The sequence below is a fragment of the Echinococcus granulosus genome, assembly GCF_000524195.1.
Source record: "Echinococcus granulosus chromosome Unknown EG_S00016, whole genome shotgun sequence".
NCBI lineage: Eukaryota > Metazoa > Platyhelminthes > Cestoda > Cyclophyllidea > Taeniidae > Echinococcus > Echinococcus granulosus.
In genome coordinates this window covers 1,293,551-1,313,199 of record NW_020170396.1, presented here as the reverse complement: position 1 = coordinate 1,313,199, position 19,649 = coordinate 1,293,551, and the positions used below count along the sequence as shown (strand labels likewise).

At 42.2% G+C, this 19,649-nt stretch overlaps 5 protein-coding genes across 5 annotated transcripts; 2 read left to right on the top strand and 3 right to left on the bottom strand. All coding sequences in view use genetic code 11, as the record gives it.

Annotated features, from left to right (window-relative positions):
• Window positions 1-1,793: 1,793 nt before the first annotated feature.
• On the bottom strand, window positions 1,794-2,225 carry EGR_03265 (hypothetical protein; the record flags this gene model as incomplete). The annotated part of the gene is made up of 1 exon (XM_024492514.1): window positions 1,794-2,225. The coding sequence occupies one exon, from the start codon at window positions 2,223-2,225 to the stop codon at window positions 1,794-1,796; it is 432 nt and encodes a 143-aa protein (XP_024353188.1).
• Window positions 2,226-3,277: 1,052 nt separating this feature from the next.
• Window positions 3,278-3,736, top strand: EGR_03264 (neutral sphingomyelinase; the record flags this gene model as incomplete). Its single annotated transcript, XM_024492513.1, has 1 exon — window positions 3,278-3,736. The coding sequence occupies one exon, from the start codon at window positions 3,278-3,280 to the stop codon at window positions 3,734-3,736; it is 459 nt and encodes a 152-aa protein (XP_024353187.1).
• Window positions 3,737-5,068: 1,332 nt separating this feature from the next.
• EGR_03263 (Coiled-coil domain-containing protein 65) lies at window positions 5,069-8,256 on the bottom strand (the record flags this gene model as incomplete). Its single annotated transcript, XM_024492512.1, has 8 exons — window positions 5,069-5,174; window positions 5,375-5,592; window positions 6,030-6,599; window positions 7,251-7,399; window positions 7,435-7,515; window positions 7,813-7,916; window positions 7,954-8,102; window positions 8,134-8,256. 8 exons carry the CDS (start codon window positions 8,254-8,256, stop codon window positions 5,069-5,071), a joined length of 1,500 nt encoding a protein of 499 aa, XP_024353186.1.
• A 4,972-nt stretch (window positions 8,257-13,228) lies between these two features.
• Window positions 13,229-15,062, top strand: EGR_03262 (hypothetical protein; the record flags this gene model as incomplete). The annotated part of the gene is made up of 2 exons (XM_024492511.1): window positions 13,229-13,476; window positions 14,936-15,062. 2 exons carry the CDS (start codon window positions 13,229-13,231, stop codon window positions 15,060-15,062), a joined length of 375 nt encoding a protein of 124 aa, XP_024353185.1.
• A 1,197-nt stretch (window positions 15,063-16,259) lies between these two features.
• On the bottom strand, window positions 16,260-18,922 carry EGR_03261 (hypothetical protein; the record flags this gene model as incomplete). Its single annotated transcript, XM_024492510.1, has 4 exons — window positions 16,260-16,511; window positions 18,347-18,397; window positions 18,588-18,725; window positions 18,779-18,922. The coding sequence occupies 4 exons, from the start codon at window positions 18,920-18,922 to the stop codon at window positions 16,260-16,262; spliced, it is 585 nt and encodes a 194-aa protein (XP_024353184.1).
• Between the last annotated feature and the right edge of the window lie 727 nt (window positions 18,923-19,649).

The following is a 19,649-nucleotide window of genomic DNA, read 5'->3' as shown; positions in this document are numbered from 1 at the left end:
GGGTCTGACGATGACCAAAACACAATGTTGCCTTTCGCCGAAGCCAGGATTCATCGTATTGCACTGGAATTTCGTATACTCCTTCCAGCCCTAGTAGTATATCAAAATGCCATTGATAATAAACTTCTCCTTGAATTGTCAAAACATACATGTTAAAACCGAAATATTGAATTTAGAGACAATTTGTTGAATAGGCCAAGTCTTACCAGGATCTCATTCCATGTGGTAAAGTGCCTCGGATACAGATAAGTGGCCCTACCGTGAGTGATCGAAGAATCCACGAAATGTGAATTAGGTAATCCTTCTTTCAAGTCCTCCAATCGGTTAGTTTGGCACTTAAGTTAAAGCAAAATTGAGACTTTGCAATGCATTTTAGGCTTTTTATTTCAGTTTACGACCTACTGCTACAGCCCCTTAAACACAATTTGTAATGTTGGCGGGACTTTTGGTTAGCGCTTTATCGTGTCTAGTTGTGGTCTAGCAACCCGGCTTTACTGTATTCGTCTACCTCGAGTACGCCAAATGAACTTTGAAAATGTGGAAGGCAAACCATTAAACTGTCGGCGTCGAAAGAGAAACGTGCGTGCAACTTATCCCGTGCATCCCATGAATGCATAAAGCTCGATATCTCCGTGAAAAACCAACCCACTGTTAACTTTAAAGTTACTAAATTGTGGAAACTGCTAACTTTTTCATATTTAATTTTTATCACTTGACAACGTGATGAAACGCACTTACTGAATAACAAGCAGAGCTATTAAAGTAGCCTATTTCTTTCCTCATCTCGAGGTGGTTATTTCGTGTTAATGGAATAAGCCAAAATTCAAGAAATATGCCTCCAATGAAATTAACTAGCAAATTACTCATGTGGAAAAGACTAGCACTGGTATTGCATTAATTTAACCGTTTTAAATAAAGTAGAGCACATCAAAACGGACGTCGAAGGCGTTGATGGGTATGGATGTTTTTGACTATTATATCCTCTGTAGCAGTACTTTGTATTTTCACACCATTTTTGATGTTTTTGCTTTGTAAAGAATCGTTATTATCTCTTATCTGAGAGGGGCCCTTTGTCTTAACAGTTCATCCAAAAAAAATTAGTTCTAAACCCTAACTATTCGCCAATTTTTTTACACAATAACTATTACGTTCACTAATCGGTAGCAGTTGTGTTTAAATAAATGCAAAGAAGTGGGGAAAACCCAAGCAAATAGGTATAGCCAAGCCTAAATCCTCGCGTATTGATAGTATACTTTTAAAATGTTTGTGTTACTAGTAAAAACTTAGTAACTATCTTAACATTGTTGTACTATATTTGATTTGTTTAATGTGGCAACATTTCTGGGTTCAGTGCTGGCTGAATAGGCGAGAATTTGACGCATCGTGTCTTGGTGTGTCGTGAAGACCACACAGCTATCATGCCCCTCCTCTTGCCTACCGACAACTGCCATTTGTCTGTTGTGCCCACATGCACTTATGCAGTTTCGGAGTCTTAGGAAATAAGGTACGCCCGAATTCAAGCTCCCTAGTAGTTTCAAAATATATCGTTGTCAAAAACAGTTCCTCTACTAAACACTTGAGGAACACACTGAAAGCTTTGTTTGAGTTCAATACCAAAGCTCAAATGGATAATTCTGAAGTAATCATAAAGGATTGCTGATAATGCTTCTGATCCTTCATGCTCTGTACCCACCAAATCCACACATTTTGTTGCCACGAAGGAAGTGGATAAGGTTTACTTTTAGGTAGTATATTTTCTCCAGAATATGCACAAAACAGAAGTAAACCAAATCTTATGGGCGCTTGGCACCACACCGACAAGTAGTGACCGCCATGACGGAGACGACGAAGCTAGAGGTCCATGAGGTGACGGCGAGGAGGTAGGACCAGTCCTCACCCAGGATGGCGACGTATACCAACACCCCGATGATGCTGAGTGCAGTGCCAAAGTAAAGGGTGAGGAGATAGTAGAATCCCACGCCCCGCTGACCGATCAGATCCTCGTGGCTGCAGAAGCGCACGAGGCCGAGTATGAAAGCGGCGGTCCAAAGCACCACGCCGGTGATTAGGAGGGCTGCACAGGCCCACGCCGTCGTTGCACCCTGCGACTCCCCGTAGTGAAGGAGGTTGCCACCGGCCCAATGGTTTAAGCACACCGCCAGCACCATGAAGCAGAGCGCGAAGCCCAGCAGCAGTGACGAAGTGATTTGAGCGACTGGCGCCATAGCAACTGGTGTTGATGGGACCTAGACAGAGTCCAATAGCAGTGGGTCAATAGGAGCTGATGTCGAAGACTGAAAAATAACGATGGTAAAAAGATGAAAAGGAAGAGTGCAGATCGAGTGGATGTGTTTGGGATTATTTCAGTTGATATTTAATGCTTTTAAATTGATTTAACCTTAGACACATATTCTTCTTAAACGTAAATGTATGCAAGAATCGGTTAAATTGATGAGATCATGTCCACTAAAATCCAAGGCTAGCCTTGCTGATATTAGGATTTATAGGCTTCTCTGTGCGATGTGAAATGAGAACATCACCTTCCTCAATGTACACAATAGGAGGTACAATGGCTAGAGCTGGCATTGAATGTCGTAGAACGACTCCGAACCGATTTACATGTCTTGAATCACAGGGCATGGAAGAAGTTGATCTTAGGCTTTCCGTACTACTACTCTAAAACCCGAAATCCATTTGCTTACTGATCCTAATGAGATGTTGACCACTAAGCTACCCTTCATCAGATAAATCTTCACTTCAAGTTAGATCAGGCTTAATAAAGCTCAAACAATGGCTGGTTTAAAAAAGTAGAAGTTCCCCGTCATCGACATCGTGGATATTTTTTGAGTTGTTTGCCACTAAAAACTCTTTTTCTCCTCAATCACTCAGATATGCAAAAAAACTTAGGTAAAATCTACGAACATTGCTTAGAAGCGAGGCACCTGTCAAAGCCAATCTTTAACATAAAGTCTGTGAATAAATTATACTACATTTTAATACAAATTTTCACGAGTTTTGGAAGGAGACCTACACTGCGCAGAAATGTCAGTCTCTCACACGAGTGCTATCTGACACGATTATTGAACCCATGCGAGTCCACACGCTCGTGCCTTCACACGGACCAATCAGCCTCCCGCCATCGTCAGTGTGAATAACCAGCATTTCGTGGTGTGGTCCTTCACCAAACAGAAACACAAACTTAACTACTCACTCACCCGTGCATACACACAGGCAGAGAGAAAAACGAACACTTACACACACACACACACACACCGATATGGCACGAAAGTTGGTGGAGGTTAGTCGTCTGCCAGTGGTCCTCTTGGGCCTCGCTTTCATCCTCTCAGCAATTGCTGTGGGGACGCCGTACTGGCAAGGAAAGAGTCTTTTCGCCTCACAGAATTTGCACTGGGAGCAGTTGTGTGCAGCAGTGGGAGCTCTTCTGATCATTGGCTGCATCGGCACGGGTCTTGCCTTCTTCCTCGGCATCTACTGGACCATCTATCCGGACACTGTGGGGCCCATGCTCCTGGCCTTCTACATCACGCTCTATGTGGGTGTGGTAGCACTGAGCATTGCCGTCCTCGTATTCACTACTATGATCACAAAGACGTGGTCCTTTTTCATGGCCATTATTGCCTGCTTCCTCGCGGCGCTAGTCATTTGGGTCGATCTACCGCTGCTCTCGGTTACTCCGCTGCCATGGGGAAGTCGGCAGGTTCCCGCCCATTTGTAGTTTGTATAGCCCGCTTACGTGTTAATATATACTTCAGCACTTTTAAATATTAATTTGAGCTGCCTGCACTCCCATTCAGCCGTGGAATTTTTATCACAAGCTGCTGCGTTAATTTTACAGGTCAAAGCATGCGTGGGAAATACTGAAAAAAGGTATCATCGAAAACTAGTCGCTGCACTCTAAGTCTATCGAAGGAATTATTCAACTCAACCTCCTAATAGTGCTGCATACTGCTTAGTAAGAATAGGTTATGGGTTGTCTATGCTCTCATTACTGTCGGTCACGTTCTTCGGTGGATATATAATTTGTAAATGAGCCCCTCCTGGCTTTGAATAAGTTTCGTCAGGGCACGAAAAAATGCCCCTTGAGAACGCCAATGTTATATTTGACTCACTGCCTTATTTTGATAATGGAACACCTCTGTGAGGTCAGGATACTGAACTCAAAATAGATAATGACAACTGGAGAACCCAGATGCGGATATAATACGTTGAATCAACTGACGCACTCGAGTACAAACCCCATTTGCAGGGTCTTAGTTTGGTGAAATTAGCAAGACGCATACTTCTTATTAGCATAATTTATGTTTATAATTCATCATGTTGTGTAGTTTAAACGCAACAAAAAATAGTGCTACGAATGTTCTTGTTGCTGTTATGGTAATAACAGGGAGGTGCATCAAAGCCTTGCCACAACACGAACAATTAAAAATTAGAATTTGCACTCAGAACTGCGGAAGCGTGGAGGCTGCAAGGGACTTTTGTTAAAGGAGGCAAGAAACAAACTGCAGAAATTTTCCCTAGTTTTATTTTGACTCAATAGAGATAACGCAAATTCACGTAAAAAGAAACGTACAAAATCGCTACCCAGAAGCGTCAGCGAATGAAATCCATTTGCCTAAGGCACATCGCCGTGAGTCCGGTCTCAACATGGCTGTATGTAATGCACTTTCTTGTCCAAAAAAATAGACGAATAACCCGTAAAGGAGGCTTATTAGGCTCTATTAGCTAAATATTAGGGGTTAAAATCATTCCTCTACAGTTTTTAAAAGAATGAACATAAACACCTAAGCAACCAATTGTTAGCAATATTGTCTTACCGATCTATGTTGCTCAAATAGATAGAAATGAGACTGAAAAGTGGTCTGCTATGAGATCCGTCTGGGATACCTACAGTAATATTGCTTTAGCAATAGCTTGTGGTGCTAAACCCCAGAGCCAGAAATTATAACGAGCTATTTGCCGTTATTTTAATGCGTCTGATCGTGAAATTATTAAAATAGTAAGAATTAGCACTTGATTTGTCTTATTTTCTGTTGGTCCAAACCAATAGTCAAAGTTCTAGACACGAAATGACTCCGTCTTTAGCCATCAGAGCACCTTCCATTTGGACTGTGGCCACAGGGCGCTTCTTGCCATCCCGCACGGCGGGATCGACACTGAAACAGGAAGGGAGTATTTCTCAAAACAGTGCCTTCTCTCATTTCATTTCCCATATCTAATGGCTTGTAATAAATACCAGACCACTTCTGCAGCATAGTGAAAAGCACAAATCCACTTTCAAATAACTCTGGGAGGTCATTTTGCGCAGCTGACAAATTTACGGCAAAAAACTTGCGTGTTTTGGAACAAGACTTACGTGAGGTTGTGCTTGCCGTTGATGATGAGGAGGCTGTTAGGTTTCGACATAATTTTTTCATTAACGGACAAGTTTTCCAGGTACTGAGCAATCAAAGACTTCAAATGGCGGTTTTCCACCTCCAGAATTTGACGCTCTTTGAGCAGAGCCAACTTTTCGAGTTGAACTTTGCTGAAGCGACGCCAAAATATGTCGAGCGGTTCATAAAGCTTTAGCAACTACGTAAGAACAGACAAATTGGAATATTTATATAAGGTGCAGGAGCAGGGGATTTGACTAAATTAAGACGTGTCAGGTTCATAGGTAAGACGGATTTATGATTATTTTCTGTTTCAATGTGGGCGAGTTTAAACTTTTTTGTTTTTGACGGAACTCAAGAGATCCAATTAATGAATTTACGCTTATGTAGAATGCAAAATGATTTGTTTTAGCATGAAATTTGCTCAATCCTATAGGAGAGAAATGAGCTTGAATTTTTGTTCAAGATAAATATGTAACCTTAAATGCCTAATTTGGGGGCAAACCATGCAATCAGAGGGATCGTATAACCAAATGCACATCAGATTACTAGATTTGTGTTGCATTGTCGTGGCAGGTACGGTAAAAATAGATAAATTGAACAGTCAATGCAATTAGAAAACTGTGATTCACGTACTGCTTTAATTTCCGCATCTTCTTCATCATCACGTGCATCAGCAAGTTGTTTCTCGTCCTCCTGCGTCAGGCAGGAAACGTAGAAAGGAAGAACTTTTTCTTCCTCCGATTCCAAGTAGCGACACTTCTCTCCAAGCCCAATTATTGTATTGGCTTGTTTGACCATCTCACTAATAGCGTTGTGAACTGAATTGCTCACATTGACCATATTTGTCAATTTCAATAGTTGACGGTCACGTAGTTCATTTATTTGGCGTTTTAGATTAAGAAAGTGGGTTGACAAACGCTCGCGCTCATCTCCCAGCAGGCGATTCTTTTCCCTAAATTCTTCCTGGATCTTCCCTAGATGATTTTTAACTACGACAATTTTGAAATTAACCGTTTTCAGGTGAGACATTTGATTCTCAATGTCTTTGAGAGATTGATCGTTGCGCTTTTTTAGCACCTCGTAGTAGGCACGACGCTCTTCGGTGGCCTTCAGGTAATTTGTTTTAAGTGTGGTGAATTCTGTCCAAAGAGCATTCATCTTCGTCTCAAGCGTCATCCTCAGAGCATGCTTGTTTTCAATCGCCTGTTAACAAATGTTACTTATGTTGGTTAGTAGCATAATGCGGTTTGAGAAGAATTTCACCGTTGGAAAAGTACGACGATAGCGCATTTCTCAAAGTGAGATTTTGTCTCCCATTTTTCCCTTTCCATCATGAAGAATTGGTTTAGATAAAACCACATAATAGGTCAAGCCGATCGCCCATTCTCTTATAAAGTGAATCACAAATTCTACGCAATCGCTTGCAAAAATAAGCAAGGGAGGATATCTGCCATCCAGGCAAAGCATGATATAAAAGTGAAGGGCTAAGCCCACACATCAGCGGTTTATAACATAAAACTTGCGTTACTCTCATTCTTATGATACTTATAATATCACCACAAATAAGGAATGTACAATAAAGATTAAATAATTTCTAGTTAAGCCGATCTTTGTTGGACAAAGTGAGGTTCAAAATTTAGGTGAGGAACTTATGTTAAGTATGAAGTACACCAACATTAAATGTAGCAATAAAGATTCGTAAAAAAATGATTTACAAAAATGCATTTGTAACTTGTCGATGCTAAGGCAAAATTTCGAAAGGTGTTCTGTTAATATACCAAGTAACTCCAGTATGATTTGGAAAGTATAAGGAGAATCTTAAAAGGGTAGGAAAGTGGAGGCATTTTTAGAAACACATGCCTTGTTTTTCATCTCATCTCGGATGCTGCCGTACTCACTCCTGGCGGTTTGCTCCTTTTGTGAAAAATATTTGTCAAAAGCTACATAGGTGTCTTTAAGTTCATCTATCTGTTGTCGATGACGCGTCACCATATACATTTTTTCTAGCTTGAGCTGTGCATTAGTGATTACAATATACCCGCATCATATTCTCTTCTCATCATCGCGAGCTCTTCGTCAAACGAGTTCTTCATGCGTTCCAAGCGCTGATTTTGAACTTCTTGAAAATAAAACCATACCTCAATATTTTTGTTTGATTTGGGTGAAAAATATCAGCAAACTATTGTAAGATGTAACAGAGTAGAAAAAATTATTAAATATTGAGCTCTATCTTAAGTGTAGCAAAATACCCTAAGGTTAATGCTGTCGAAACTGAACAAGGCAAGGATAAATTCTCCAAAAGCAGCAAACAACACAAACATTGGTGTCAATGTGTAGTAATCGTATGTGATGTGTAAAGATACATGCTTCAAATATTTCTTCTCATATAATAATGCAATGCTTTTACTGTACGAACCAACAAACAAATCCAAATTGCGTAGGTGGTCGCGCAAAGCCATCATGTACTGCTCCTCTGATTGAGCCAGCTCAGTATCCAATGTTTTTAGTATCTGGTTTTTCCTTTAGAGAAAAAATTTAGTTGTGTATGCAGTAATACCTGTCTTTAACTCGCTCAAATGTGCTTTTTAGTATCTGTAAATCCCTCCTCATTTCATCTGACTTAGCTTCACGAAGTAACGTCCTCCACTGATGGTTAATTTTCAAGGTATTTATTTTGGTCATTTTTTCTTCTTTTTCTAATTTGTTCTACAATAGTGCAATTATTGTTAAACCAAACTTTTAGGTAATGCTGTAACAGGTCATTCCTTTTCTTCGCGGCGGCAATGGCTGCCAGCCGCTGTTTTTCTAAATGTGCTACTCTCTCCAGTTCCGTCATATTCTTCAACTTTTTCTTTGCCATTATATAGATTGTCCAGTATGACCTTCACTTTGAAATATGGTCCAAGTTAGTCGCTACGTTACGAGATAGACAAACTAAGGATGTAGCACAATATATTAGCTAACAGTTTGTCCTAAGCATCCGTCATTTCAATGCCTTTTTATATTTGATATGGGTTTGCAAATGCCTTAAACGATCGTAACCAGCTATAACGTAGGAGTTCAAAAATTACAGGACTTTGTGCAAGGATTTAAAGTATTGGATAAATGCAACAGCTCAATGATTTGCCCAGCATGAAGTTGGCAACCCCTTGACTTTTGGTATATATTAGTCAATACTTCTGTACTCGTGTTTTACCTTTAATTTTTGAATAAGCCTATCTTAATACGCATATTTCGCATTTCAAATTCAAAAAACTGTCAGCTTTAAATTACCCGATTGCCAAAATTTTGCTGCTTTAATCTGTCACAAGCTTTATTCTGACATTTTATTTGGGGTTTGCACAGCACAATTGACATAATTGTACCGCCCCGTGACCTTCATGAGGACGAACTAAGAGATATAACACTCGGACAGAATGTATGTATTCAATATGCAGGAGGGCCTACAGCTACTGGCATGGCCCAGAGGCCAGCCCACTCAGCGAACCTATAATGGCCAGTACACAAAGTGACCCGTTACCAAAACTGAGAGCTAAAAATAAACAGTCACCGTGTTGCGTAGTCCGTCTCCTCTCTTCTCTTCTCACCTCTCCTCAGCGCTCCCCTTGGCCAATCAACCCCTCGCATCAGCCATCATAACGCAGTCGGTGCTGTACCAAAAACACTCACGAACCAACCGTGTCAGTTATCCAATTCGAGTGCAGCTGAGATGATATTTGACTGCAATGTCACTGATCCCTCTTGGCAATTGTCCTGGATCTGCAGGTTTTCCTGCATGCGAACCGGATTCGAGGACGGAGAACTGTGCTGGCCATCACGTGTGTCCACAGCTAGTCGTGGGAGCACTGGCCTAAATGATGAATTATGTGGGGCTGCCCAGTCATGTATATCTGGGCTCTGTTTGGCTGGTCGAGAATAAGGGAAGGTATTGATATCTTTATGCAAATAAGTTAGGCAACTGCGCAAGGAGGCTGCACCTGACGGTTAACGGCCAAAGTCGTTCCTATTATTTATAGCTTTCCTGCAAACCACGGGACTGGAGTAGTTGCGAAGGTTAGACGTCATTCTCAGCCCTTCTGTTAGGGGTCGTCACCGACTCTCCTATCCATAGCATATGCGCTTCTTCCATCACGTCAAATTTTACCAACGCAACAGTAGAAATGAGACTAGTTGTACTTTAAGATGGGGTTTGCTTTGCGCTGTCCCTGTTGTGGCGCCATGCGACTTCCCTGAAGCCGAAGGAAGATATGTCACTTAGGTCAAATGTATATTGTCTACCTGCAGTAGGGACTGGAGCTAGTGGTATGTTCCAAATTCCAGGCCACCAGGCGATGGTTCTATGGTGGAGGACCCAATCGGCCCTTTATCAAAACCGAGCGTTAACCTAACAGCCAACGTATCAAATAATTATGTATTAGTAAAACAGTATGATTCCATTCTTTAAAATGTCGTGCTAAGGGAGAAATTGTATGCTGCATTTGAAAACCCACGATAACGCAGACGACTTTTGCGCTACTTACATTATGCCTTTCCTCCCGAAGTTCACGCGGGGCGTGCTTTTGGAAAGACTTCTCGTCTATGGTCCTACTTATTACTAGTGTATTGTTTTAATCAACAAGTGTATTGTATTATTTAAGGCACTTTACCTTTCTAGTTCTGCATTGAGAAGATTGGCTAGAGTAAGGCATCTCGTACTGTAGTGGTGTGAGATTTTACAAGTAATTAAATTTTTAAGGGGATTCAGATTCCATCCCTTTCATCGGGGGCCGATTGCGCCTTCTATGGCACGAGGTTGACTGCCCATCTGCCACCCAGAAAAATATATTCAAATAACCATGAATTTTTAGTGGGATAATGATGGATAATGATTACAAATGCCACAACAAGTGGTTTATTTGATTCTATCCTGTGAAAATAGAGCTAAAATATACTTCTTACAAATTATTGTACATATGCGAGAGGTTATTAGGTCCCTCCGTTTAGCTCTTGGTAGGTTTTTTTTGCAAAACTGTTGTGGAGGCCTTAAGCAGGAAGTATGCGGATCGAACGACGACGCTGTATCTCCGACTTAACCACCTATTCATGATAAAGTAAGTAAACAATCAAATCACGATGGCCCTATAGAGAGCGGGATCATTCATGTTTTCCTGCTCTACACCAGTCTTTTACCCTTCACTTCATTAACTTGACACCAACACTTGGCATTTGGCAATTCTTAACTATTCATCAATCAGTTTGCCTTTATCACCCCAACGACTTTGCCATTTTTCAAATGTGAACCGCTTACAAAGTAATAAAAAGGCCTTTAAAAAAGATTGCTGCTAGTTAACTACTAGAGGTGATTTATTTCGTTCTCAAAAGAAAAAAAAACAGAGAGTGATTGTTTTATGGTAAAGACAGTTTGATCAACATGAAAAGCGACAAATTAGCTAGCGGTAGAGTTGCATCCTCAGGCATCCACACTTATACGCTGTTTCACCTTTCAGTAGGCCCTAAAGTTTTTCACCGCTTACTTATGGGCAAATGCGCTCTAAATTAAATGTGGATACGTGCGTCAGTATTGCAGCGTTTCGGGACGGCCTTGAAGACGAAAGAGGGCAGAATGTGTATTGTCGACATACTGGAGGGATTGGGACTACTGACGTGGCCTGGAAACGAAGCAATCTGGTGGAGGTACATTTGTTGAGCCTCTAAGTGGTCCGTTACAAAAACTGGGAGTTAAACAACAAATAAACAGTACCTCAGATAAGCTATGGTACTGAAAGTTTCAAGCGTACATTTTGCAGGGGTTAAATTCACTGCAAATGACCTCGTAAGTTTATTCATTCACTGTTACTTGCTTAATCCTTCAGCTGATGGAAATTTCCATTGCCCACATTTTCAAGGACAGAACCTGAATGCCACCTCAATACTGTAGACGAATGATGTGTGGTAATAAGTCGAAACGCATGAATCCACTAATGATAACGCCTCATCTCTTACGTGCTTTTGAAAAGCCTTAGTGAATGCATTTCACAGTATGATCGTGTATTGTTTGCGATGGGAAATGTATAAAATAGTATAGGCTCTCCATCCGAACCATACCGCATGCGTCCCAGCGATTTCTAGTTATCACGACGAACAGTGGGCTCGCGGAGCAGGATCGCACATCATTGAAACGGTGCGACATTTGACCAGCGATTTTAAACAAGGTTTACAAATCACAGTGTGTATACTCTTGTGCTCGCGTCGTCAAGATACACTGTCACTTTTTGGCCAAGATCAAAGAAGAGCCAACATTCATTAAAGAATTACTGTCATATCTTCCCTCCTATTTGTTGAGTATTTGTAAACTTTAAGATATAATAGTGAGCTTAGGCGCCAACCACCATGTTCATCAAAGCAATGGACACCCCATGTTGTTTAGGTTACTTGCCTACTACGCGGCGCAGGCCAACTGCCTGGTTCTCTAATAAGTCCCGTTCCTTGATGCCTGTAACACTTTGATTAGGTGTTTAACTCTCGTGTTGGTTTTGCAAACACTTGAGGCTCCACTTTTGCATCTCCGCTCAGCGGCATGGCCTTGGGTCGTGCCAGTAGTGATTCCCTCCCCCAGCCCCTTTATGCATCGGTAATGCCTTTTCCATCCGAGTATTACGACTTCTTTCCCCTTCAGGAAGAACTTGGGACGTCACACTGCCCATTATGGAACTTGATGTTGAAATCAGTGCAGTTACACCTCTAACCGATCATGGATTAGCCAGTAGCTTTTGTTTGAGAAGCGGTAACCAAAGTGGTGAAAAAGTTGTTAAAAGTGGGGTCCTAGAACCATGTCAGTTTCTACCGCTCCTTTCCGTCAATCGGTTTGGCCGTTCAGTGAGTTAATTGATTAGACAACTATGTACAGTTTACAAATTAAGCTATTACAGCGCCCCAAAACTTCTCAAAAAATGAAAAGATAGGTAATGCATCGGAAGACTATGTTTTTTGATCTACACAAGACTTGGGAGCTACTGACATGGCCCGGATATTAGGCCGCCCGGTGGGGGTACAATGACGGAGCCCTTAAATGGTCCATTACAAAAGCGGGAAGTTAACCAAACAAATAACTTATTACACTATTTTGGGTTCTGCTAGCCATAAGATCAAGGAGTATTTTAAGTATTTTTACAAATATTTAACATAGCTTCTTTGTAATGCTAATTGGTTGTCATGTCATTTATTCAACAGTTTGGCCTCTTAGGTGCGAAATAATTCGTGAATGTCACGAGTGAAATTGTGCCTCTTCATAACCATTCAGTTTTTTACTATATAGGCTTCTTCAAAATCCTACTTGATATTTAGCTGTGATCCCATTTGAGAGAAGGAACGTTTTGAACGAGTCGTATTGTTGCATTCGTTTAACCGCAAACGGGCCGCGTGTACTGGTCCCTCATTTGTAAAAATGCCGAAATCCACCGAAGAAGTTTAGCACAAGCCTTTGTTAATCCAAAATGAAATCCTGTTTATCGAACATCCTAGTGATCTCATCATGACGATCACTCTCAGAGGCCAGTGAACTTGACTGTTAGGCTTGTTGAAATGTGGATGTGTCACGAAATTGCATTTTAGTTCTGTCCAGTTGGGATTTAAAGTCTCGTGACCCGCCCTGCACTGCGCTTTGCAAAAATTTCGACAGAAAGAGGGGGAGGGTGGAATAACATGACCCGATGGTGGGTTTTTGGTTGGCAGGCAGCATCTCCACTCACATATTTAGTAGACTTTGACCAGTTGAGGAAAGGAGGCTAAAACAGTGCTGGCACCATGGGTTTCATGAAAACGCCTTTGCACCCACCACCAACACATACACACACATGCGAATGGACTCACATTTTCAATCGTGGGCCTTCAACGTGCACAGACGTCGTCGGCACTGCGTCGGTTCTGCGGATGGCGCCTGTCCGCTAATGCGCGCCTACGCCAAGCCGAGCCGACGCTGTGCCGCGCTGTGCTACAATTCCTTCAGGTCAACCAATGAGGGACAGCTCCATTCGGCACAAGGTGATGGATCCATTTCAGCACAGCAATCATGCCAACTCGGTGAGGGGTACGAAAAGCCCAGGTGCGTTGAAGATTTTTTCGTTTTTTTCTTCTTTTTCATTAACTCCCATTTCAAATTAATGCGAATATGTACCACGATTGCCTATGGAATCCTGCAGCATGGTTTCCACTGTATTTAAAGCTCAAGATTTTTAGCTGAAAATAATAAAAACAAAGGTTGTAAAATTGGCATTTTTTTATTCAATCCCTTTGAGCTGTTGCATAAATTCGGGTACCGCAAATGGGATCGGGATGAAGCTCCCTTCATTTGAAGAGATATGTATTTACTTAACCTACTGGAGAGATTTTCACTTCTTCTGCGAGTTCACCTGACTCCCTTTGTAAATTCATCAAACTTCCTTTCCACTACCGGTAATTCGTGAAGATTTTGTTGAACTCTGCAGGGCAGTGAATGGTCCACTGGTGTATTAAGTGAGAGCATCAATGGGTGATGACCCACTATGTAAGGGCCAGTGTAGAAATGAAGTAATATTCCATTACCAACCACAACCGGAATGGGAGTCAGCTAAATCCGCCATTTTTATTTGTGACGTTTCAACTTAAAATCATTAACCAGGATTGGGCAAGGTCAATCACTCCATTTCAAATACCTTTTTATGAAGTACCTTGCATTACATCAACAATAGATGATAACCAAAGTTGTGGGGTATTTTCCCCCAATCTGCGTCATTTTAAGGATATTTTCCATTTTAATTATTAGTACCAGTCGTCCCCGCTCAGTAAAATTTTGTAAGGTTTGGTTCACAGACTATTTGCACATTTTTTTACCTCTTCATTCATTTAAAAACTTGACCAATTCGAAATAGCTATTTGGCTTACTCAGATGATTACCATTTGGGTAGGCGTCATGACTGACGAGCGCAGCCAATTTTAACATTTGTTGTCCCAACATCCTGGCAGCAACACACTTTCTCTCGAGTCAGGGGCATGCCTCCTTCCATTCACATTCGACCTGGATTATGGCAATCCAGCCACTTTAGTGGCAGAAAAAAATGTTCACTCTTGTTCCTCTCAAGCAGGTAGCAACCCAAAATTGAGAGAGAGTTCCTCAAGTACCATCGTGCACCATGTGCTTAGAAGTAGTAGTTATCATCTCCTCCCTCTACTCCCAAATCAGATCAATTTTGGTTAAAAATCCAAACGCTAAATGGCTTTACTCCTTCGAGTGGATGTACACTCTGTCTCGTTAAGATTAGAAGCATTAAGACAACCTACGAAGCTTTTATGGCTGCATCAAAAAGTTCTCCTTATTGTCCTCCTCACACTCCATTCAACTTGCCACTTATTGCGGAAGTGGCGTCGTCTCAGGCCTGGCGTCAGCACAATTAGGCCTTGGGCAGGGGATAGAAGGAGCAGGCTCACAAAAGCCGCCTTACCGATCCCCCTCTCCATCTCACTCTCTCTGGCTGCCTGTACGCGTGTGTGTGTGAATGCATGCATCCATAATTGACGGCAATTAGAAGCAACAACAACAACTCCGACAACGACAACGACGACGACGACACCAGGAACAGGAGTAGTAACAGAAGCAGTAACAAAAACACCAAATCTAAGGCGTACCCTTGCACCATCACCACCACCAGCTAATTTGTCTGGTGCCAAACACGTTGTGGATGTATGTGATAAGCGCTGCGGAGGCGGAATGGATTGCACCCTCTGTTTCCACTTTTTTTGTTCTCGCTCTGTCCCCTTCATATTCTTCTCTCTTTTATCTTATGTTAGCGATTAGGCGCGTTGGCGACTGCAACGCCTTCTCCCTTAATTTATTGAGAGATTGATCCTACTTTTTGTAAGTGCTAAATAAGACCTTGTGGCTGCAGAATTGACATTACTTGCCCTTTTAAAAAGAAGTATGCAAGTGTGGGTTTATTTATTTTCCCCCACATTACGGTTCCACTTTAAAATTTAACTAAATAATGCAAATGAGACACAGGCTTTGTATCCGTACATCACTCTAATCCGTCTTTGCGTATGCATGGTTGTTTTGAACAGACCAAGTGAGCCATTGGATTAACCTCGGGAATTAATGTTAATAGCCACTCGTGATTACGCGACATCACATTAAAAAGGCGAATCACAAAATCAAGGTCCTCTTTTTTAAATGGGAAGTCATCACCGAAATCTGATCGGATAGCCTAGGAAATTTACAATGACCCAAATAAATGAAATTGCCTCCCTTGAAATATTTCATGCTTTCCCTTTACAATTCACTTCTGTCGAATTTACCTACCCGGGCTTAGGAGTATGCTCCACCAAAATTGCCTTGTGGCCACTAGGTGTTTATGTCGGTAATCCAATTGAGATATTTACCTTAGCAGTATAAAAGTGGAAAAGTGGCAGTGTAATGTAAATGTAATGCCTACGATAGTGTCTAATTAAGTCCCATGAAATATAAAGGTGTAATACTGCCACAAGTTTCCATAGTTATTTACTCAAAGCTGCCACACACTATATGGCATCATTGTCAACTTTCTTCTCGTGTGAGCAATCGGAAGAGAAGTGAAGATGTCTTTGTAAGGTGGGATCAGGATGTAGGATTATCTACCAGTGACCAGGAGATGAAAAGTCAACAACAGAATCAATCCAAAACTCTGTCATTCGGTAGTTGTTGACTGGTATATTTTTCAAGGCGTCAGTTCCATTGTGTTCACGAGTGCCACTGTGCTTTAATCTCAAAATGACGTGAGGAATAGTCTGTCCAGGGCGAACGTCCGATCAGTTCCAACTGAAGTGCAGGGAATATGCGGCGATGTGTTTGTATTAATTACTTTTAAAAAAGTCACTTTACACTGGCGCCAGTGGGGGCAATCGATCAGTGGGGAGAAGGCTCCACCCTCCCCCACCACCACTATTGCCCCAGCCTCCCTCCTCTCCTGCCTGCTGGCTTGCCTGCCCTCCCGCCCGCTCGGCCGAGGACACCCAATGTGTCAGGCGACGCTTTTGTGTATGTGGAGGGGTTGGTTTGAAACCGGCGCCACTGGGTGTAGGAACAGCTGATTCGGCCTGCCTCCTGACAGCCTTTGGCGCCATTCGTAACTGCGAAAATGAGAAACGAATGGGAAGTGGTGTTGGAGAGGTGCAAACCAAATGGTGATTTAAGTAATCGTCCCATCTAACCCTCTTACTCCTTCTCTCTGTCGCTCCCAAATCTCCTTCTATCCACTCCAATCGGTACCTCTTTAAATGGCCTCATGAACTTCGCATTATACCTCAAGTCGTTCATTGGCTTTCCTTTCCTATTCCTTTGTAAGTGTTGTTGCATTAGGTGGGACATCTAAAATTTTCTCTCTTCCTCAGCATCCTCCTAATGTTCAATATCGTTTTTCAATGAAATTCTGAAAGCATTGGCCTGCGTACAATGCTTTCTCATTCGGCTAGATTGACTTGACAACAAGCCGAATAAGCTGTATTTTTAACCATCAAATTTATGCAACCTTTGGTATTACAGGGAATAAGTCATAAGGAAGGAAAATATCGAGCAAATGCTGACGACCCGCTGCTCATTGCAGTGGACTGCTGTGATATAATCGGCCTCTCAAAAATTATTAAATGAAAGGCGCCTTAGGAAAATTGTTTATTTGTAATCAACGTCTGCCTTTCCCACAACACTTTGTGCACCAGAACCATCGGTTCTATGCGCATATTCAGAAGAGATAACTGCTAAGCAAACTGATATCTTACTAAGACAACATAACATGACATTGGGTGCGTAGGACAAAACACGGTGGAGTCGAATTCTATCACGAAGTGGTTCCACGGGCCTCCACCGTTGTTTAGTAAAGTTGCGAACCAGCAAAGGTATGAACGGAGAGCTGATATCTCGGCCGGTGTCGCAGACCAGCCAAGGCTGCAGACGAGCTACATTCGACCCCCTGGTTTGAAAAGCCTGCGCTTCTTGTTACTTCCGTGTGTACTGTTTGCAGGCTTAGACACGGCGCCTGCTTGGGTCACATAGTCCATGGCCATAAGGTGGCGTCGGTGCCACCGTTTTTTGCACACCGAGAGGTTCGATTTAACTTCGCTGGGCCACACAATGCCACCTTAAGTGATTTTTTTTATTTCAGGCATCAAACAATTTACGCTGTTACATTAAGATGACGCTCAAATTTATCTGACTTCTCACTATCCTTGGGTGCAATGACGCCAAATGAGCTATAGCGATACCCAAACGGATATTAAAAGACTTCACACAGCATTTCGACGCATGCTTGTCCTACTAAAATCGAGAAATTCGTAGACATTATTCCAGTAAATTGTCTTAATTACACATGTATTGTTGAACCAGGATATTTCTGCAAATTTTGGCGTTGAGACTAGGAGGGATTTGGTGTTTTTGGAATACTTGGAGAAGTTTATTTCAGCATTCATCTTAAAGTAGGCGACTGATTCAACAATCACAAGCGGCAGAACCGAAGTGACTAGAAAACACTTACCTCACCTGATGTCGCATTTTGCTGAAATCTCAGGCAATAATCCACGAATAAACACTTCAGTATGCTTTGTGAGGTAGGTGCTACCAGGTATGAACTTGTTCCCTGGCCATTCGACATTACTCTTCGCCCAGATTAACATTTTGCCTCGACAAAAGGAACTTAATCTGTATCTATTTCGAAGCAACATATTACCGAAAGCTCTTGCTTACCAACGCAAATACGGTTGTTAAAACACCTTCTTGACTTTCATACGAACTTCCGTTGGCGAAATTTTGCTTTTCCTGAAACTCGTTTATAAAGTGGAGTCAAACCAGTTGACAGCTGCGCACCTAGTTTTATTACCAAGATGAGCATCCGCGATTGTGCGATAAGGATAGAGACACATTGGGACGTTTCTGCTTCATCTAAAGACAATACAATGAGGCGCAATTTATCTACCTGCATTTTGGCACAAACTTTCAGCTGCCTCCCGATATAGTCCCGGCGTCGCTGCAAGTATAGGAGAAAAAAAACTTTTTCTCCTCAAACCTGCTTGAGGGAGAGGTTGGCGCCCAACAACTAGCGACGCCAAACCCTTTCCCCCTAGAAACTCATCCTTGTCCCCCTCTTCCCTCCCAACTCACCCTCTCTCCCATAGTCGCCCGAGAGTATAAAACCGTCAACCAACCAATCAACCAACCAACCACCCAGCCAACCATCCACGCGCACTACTGCATGAAGGTTTCGTGCGACGACGCACTACCACTACACTCATCGCTTGTGCGCCCATATGGCTCTGACGCCGTTCGCATAGGCCAGCGGCGCCGTCAGGTGTACACTGCAGTATGCATGTGTGTGTGTGTGCGTGTGTGCAATTGGAGAGTATTTCACCGGCAGGCAGGCGTACATAAGTGCGCCCTGCTTTCGCGGCGCCTTGCCCTTCAGACGCCAGGCTAGGCTAGGCCATGCTAGGCCTCTCCTCTCGGCATCGTCATCGTCGCTGCAGCCGTTTTGAGGGTTATGCGTAGTCACCATTACTACGTGTGTCAGGTGCCTCTTGCCCATTGGCTCCGACTGAGAGCCAATAGAATGTACGTAATCACGCTCACTTTGGCCCCATTTGCTATAAATATGAATCGGACGGAGATCGCACGCAAGTATCACCTTGAACAGGTATCATTTCCATTAAGATACGCTATGTTTGGCTCATGAGCTTGATAGCTTTCGCTTTGAACAAACAAATGATGTTTCATTCCATTCTAGATAGCCCGCTTACGATACGGACGAACCACGCAATCCATGGGTAAGCCTGAACCGTTTTTACCAATGACTCCTCGAGAATACTTCTACACTGCTTTTACCAATACCGTTTGGGGCAGATTAATCTGCTAATTGGTCCTAGAACTAGCAACTGAGATAGGGTTTACCCTTACCTTAAATTTGAGTCATTAATCAGTGACAAGTAACGCTTCAAATAAGTGATATCACAAATGCCATAACATTTCATCTGGTTGATGTACACTTGACATGATAGTAGGTGATTACGGTAGTCTTTCACGGATGTGTCACAGAGCGAAATAACGGTTATTTTAGTTGTTGTTATCGTCTTTTCTCACCCCATTAGGGCCAGTGTCTTGTTTTTTGCATGCGATTTGTATTTGATTCCAGATTTGACACTCCAAAAAAGCTACTTACCGCTAAGGTGTTCTGTATGAATTTGATCCTATTCGTTGCCATTTTTTTACTTTATCAAATGCATACT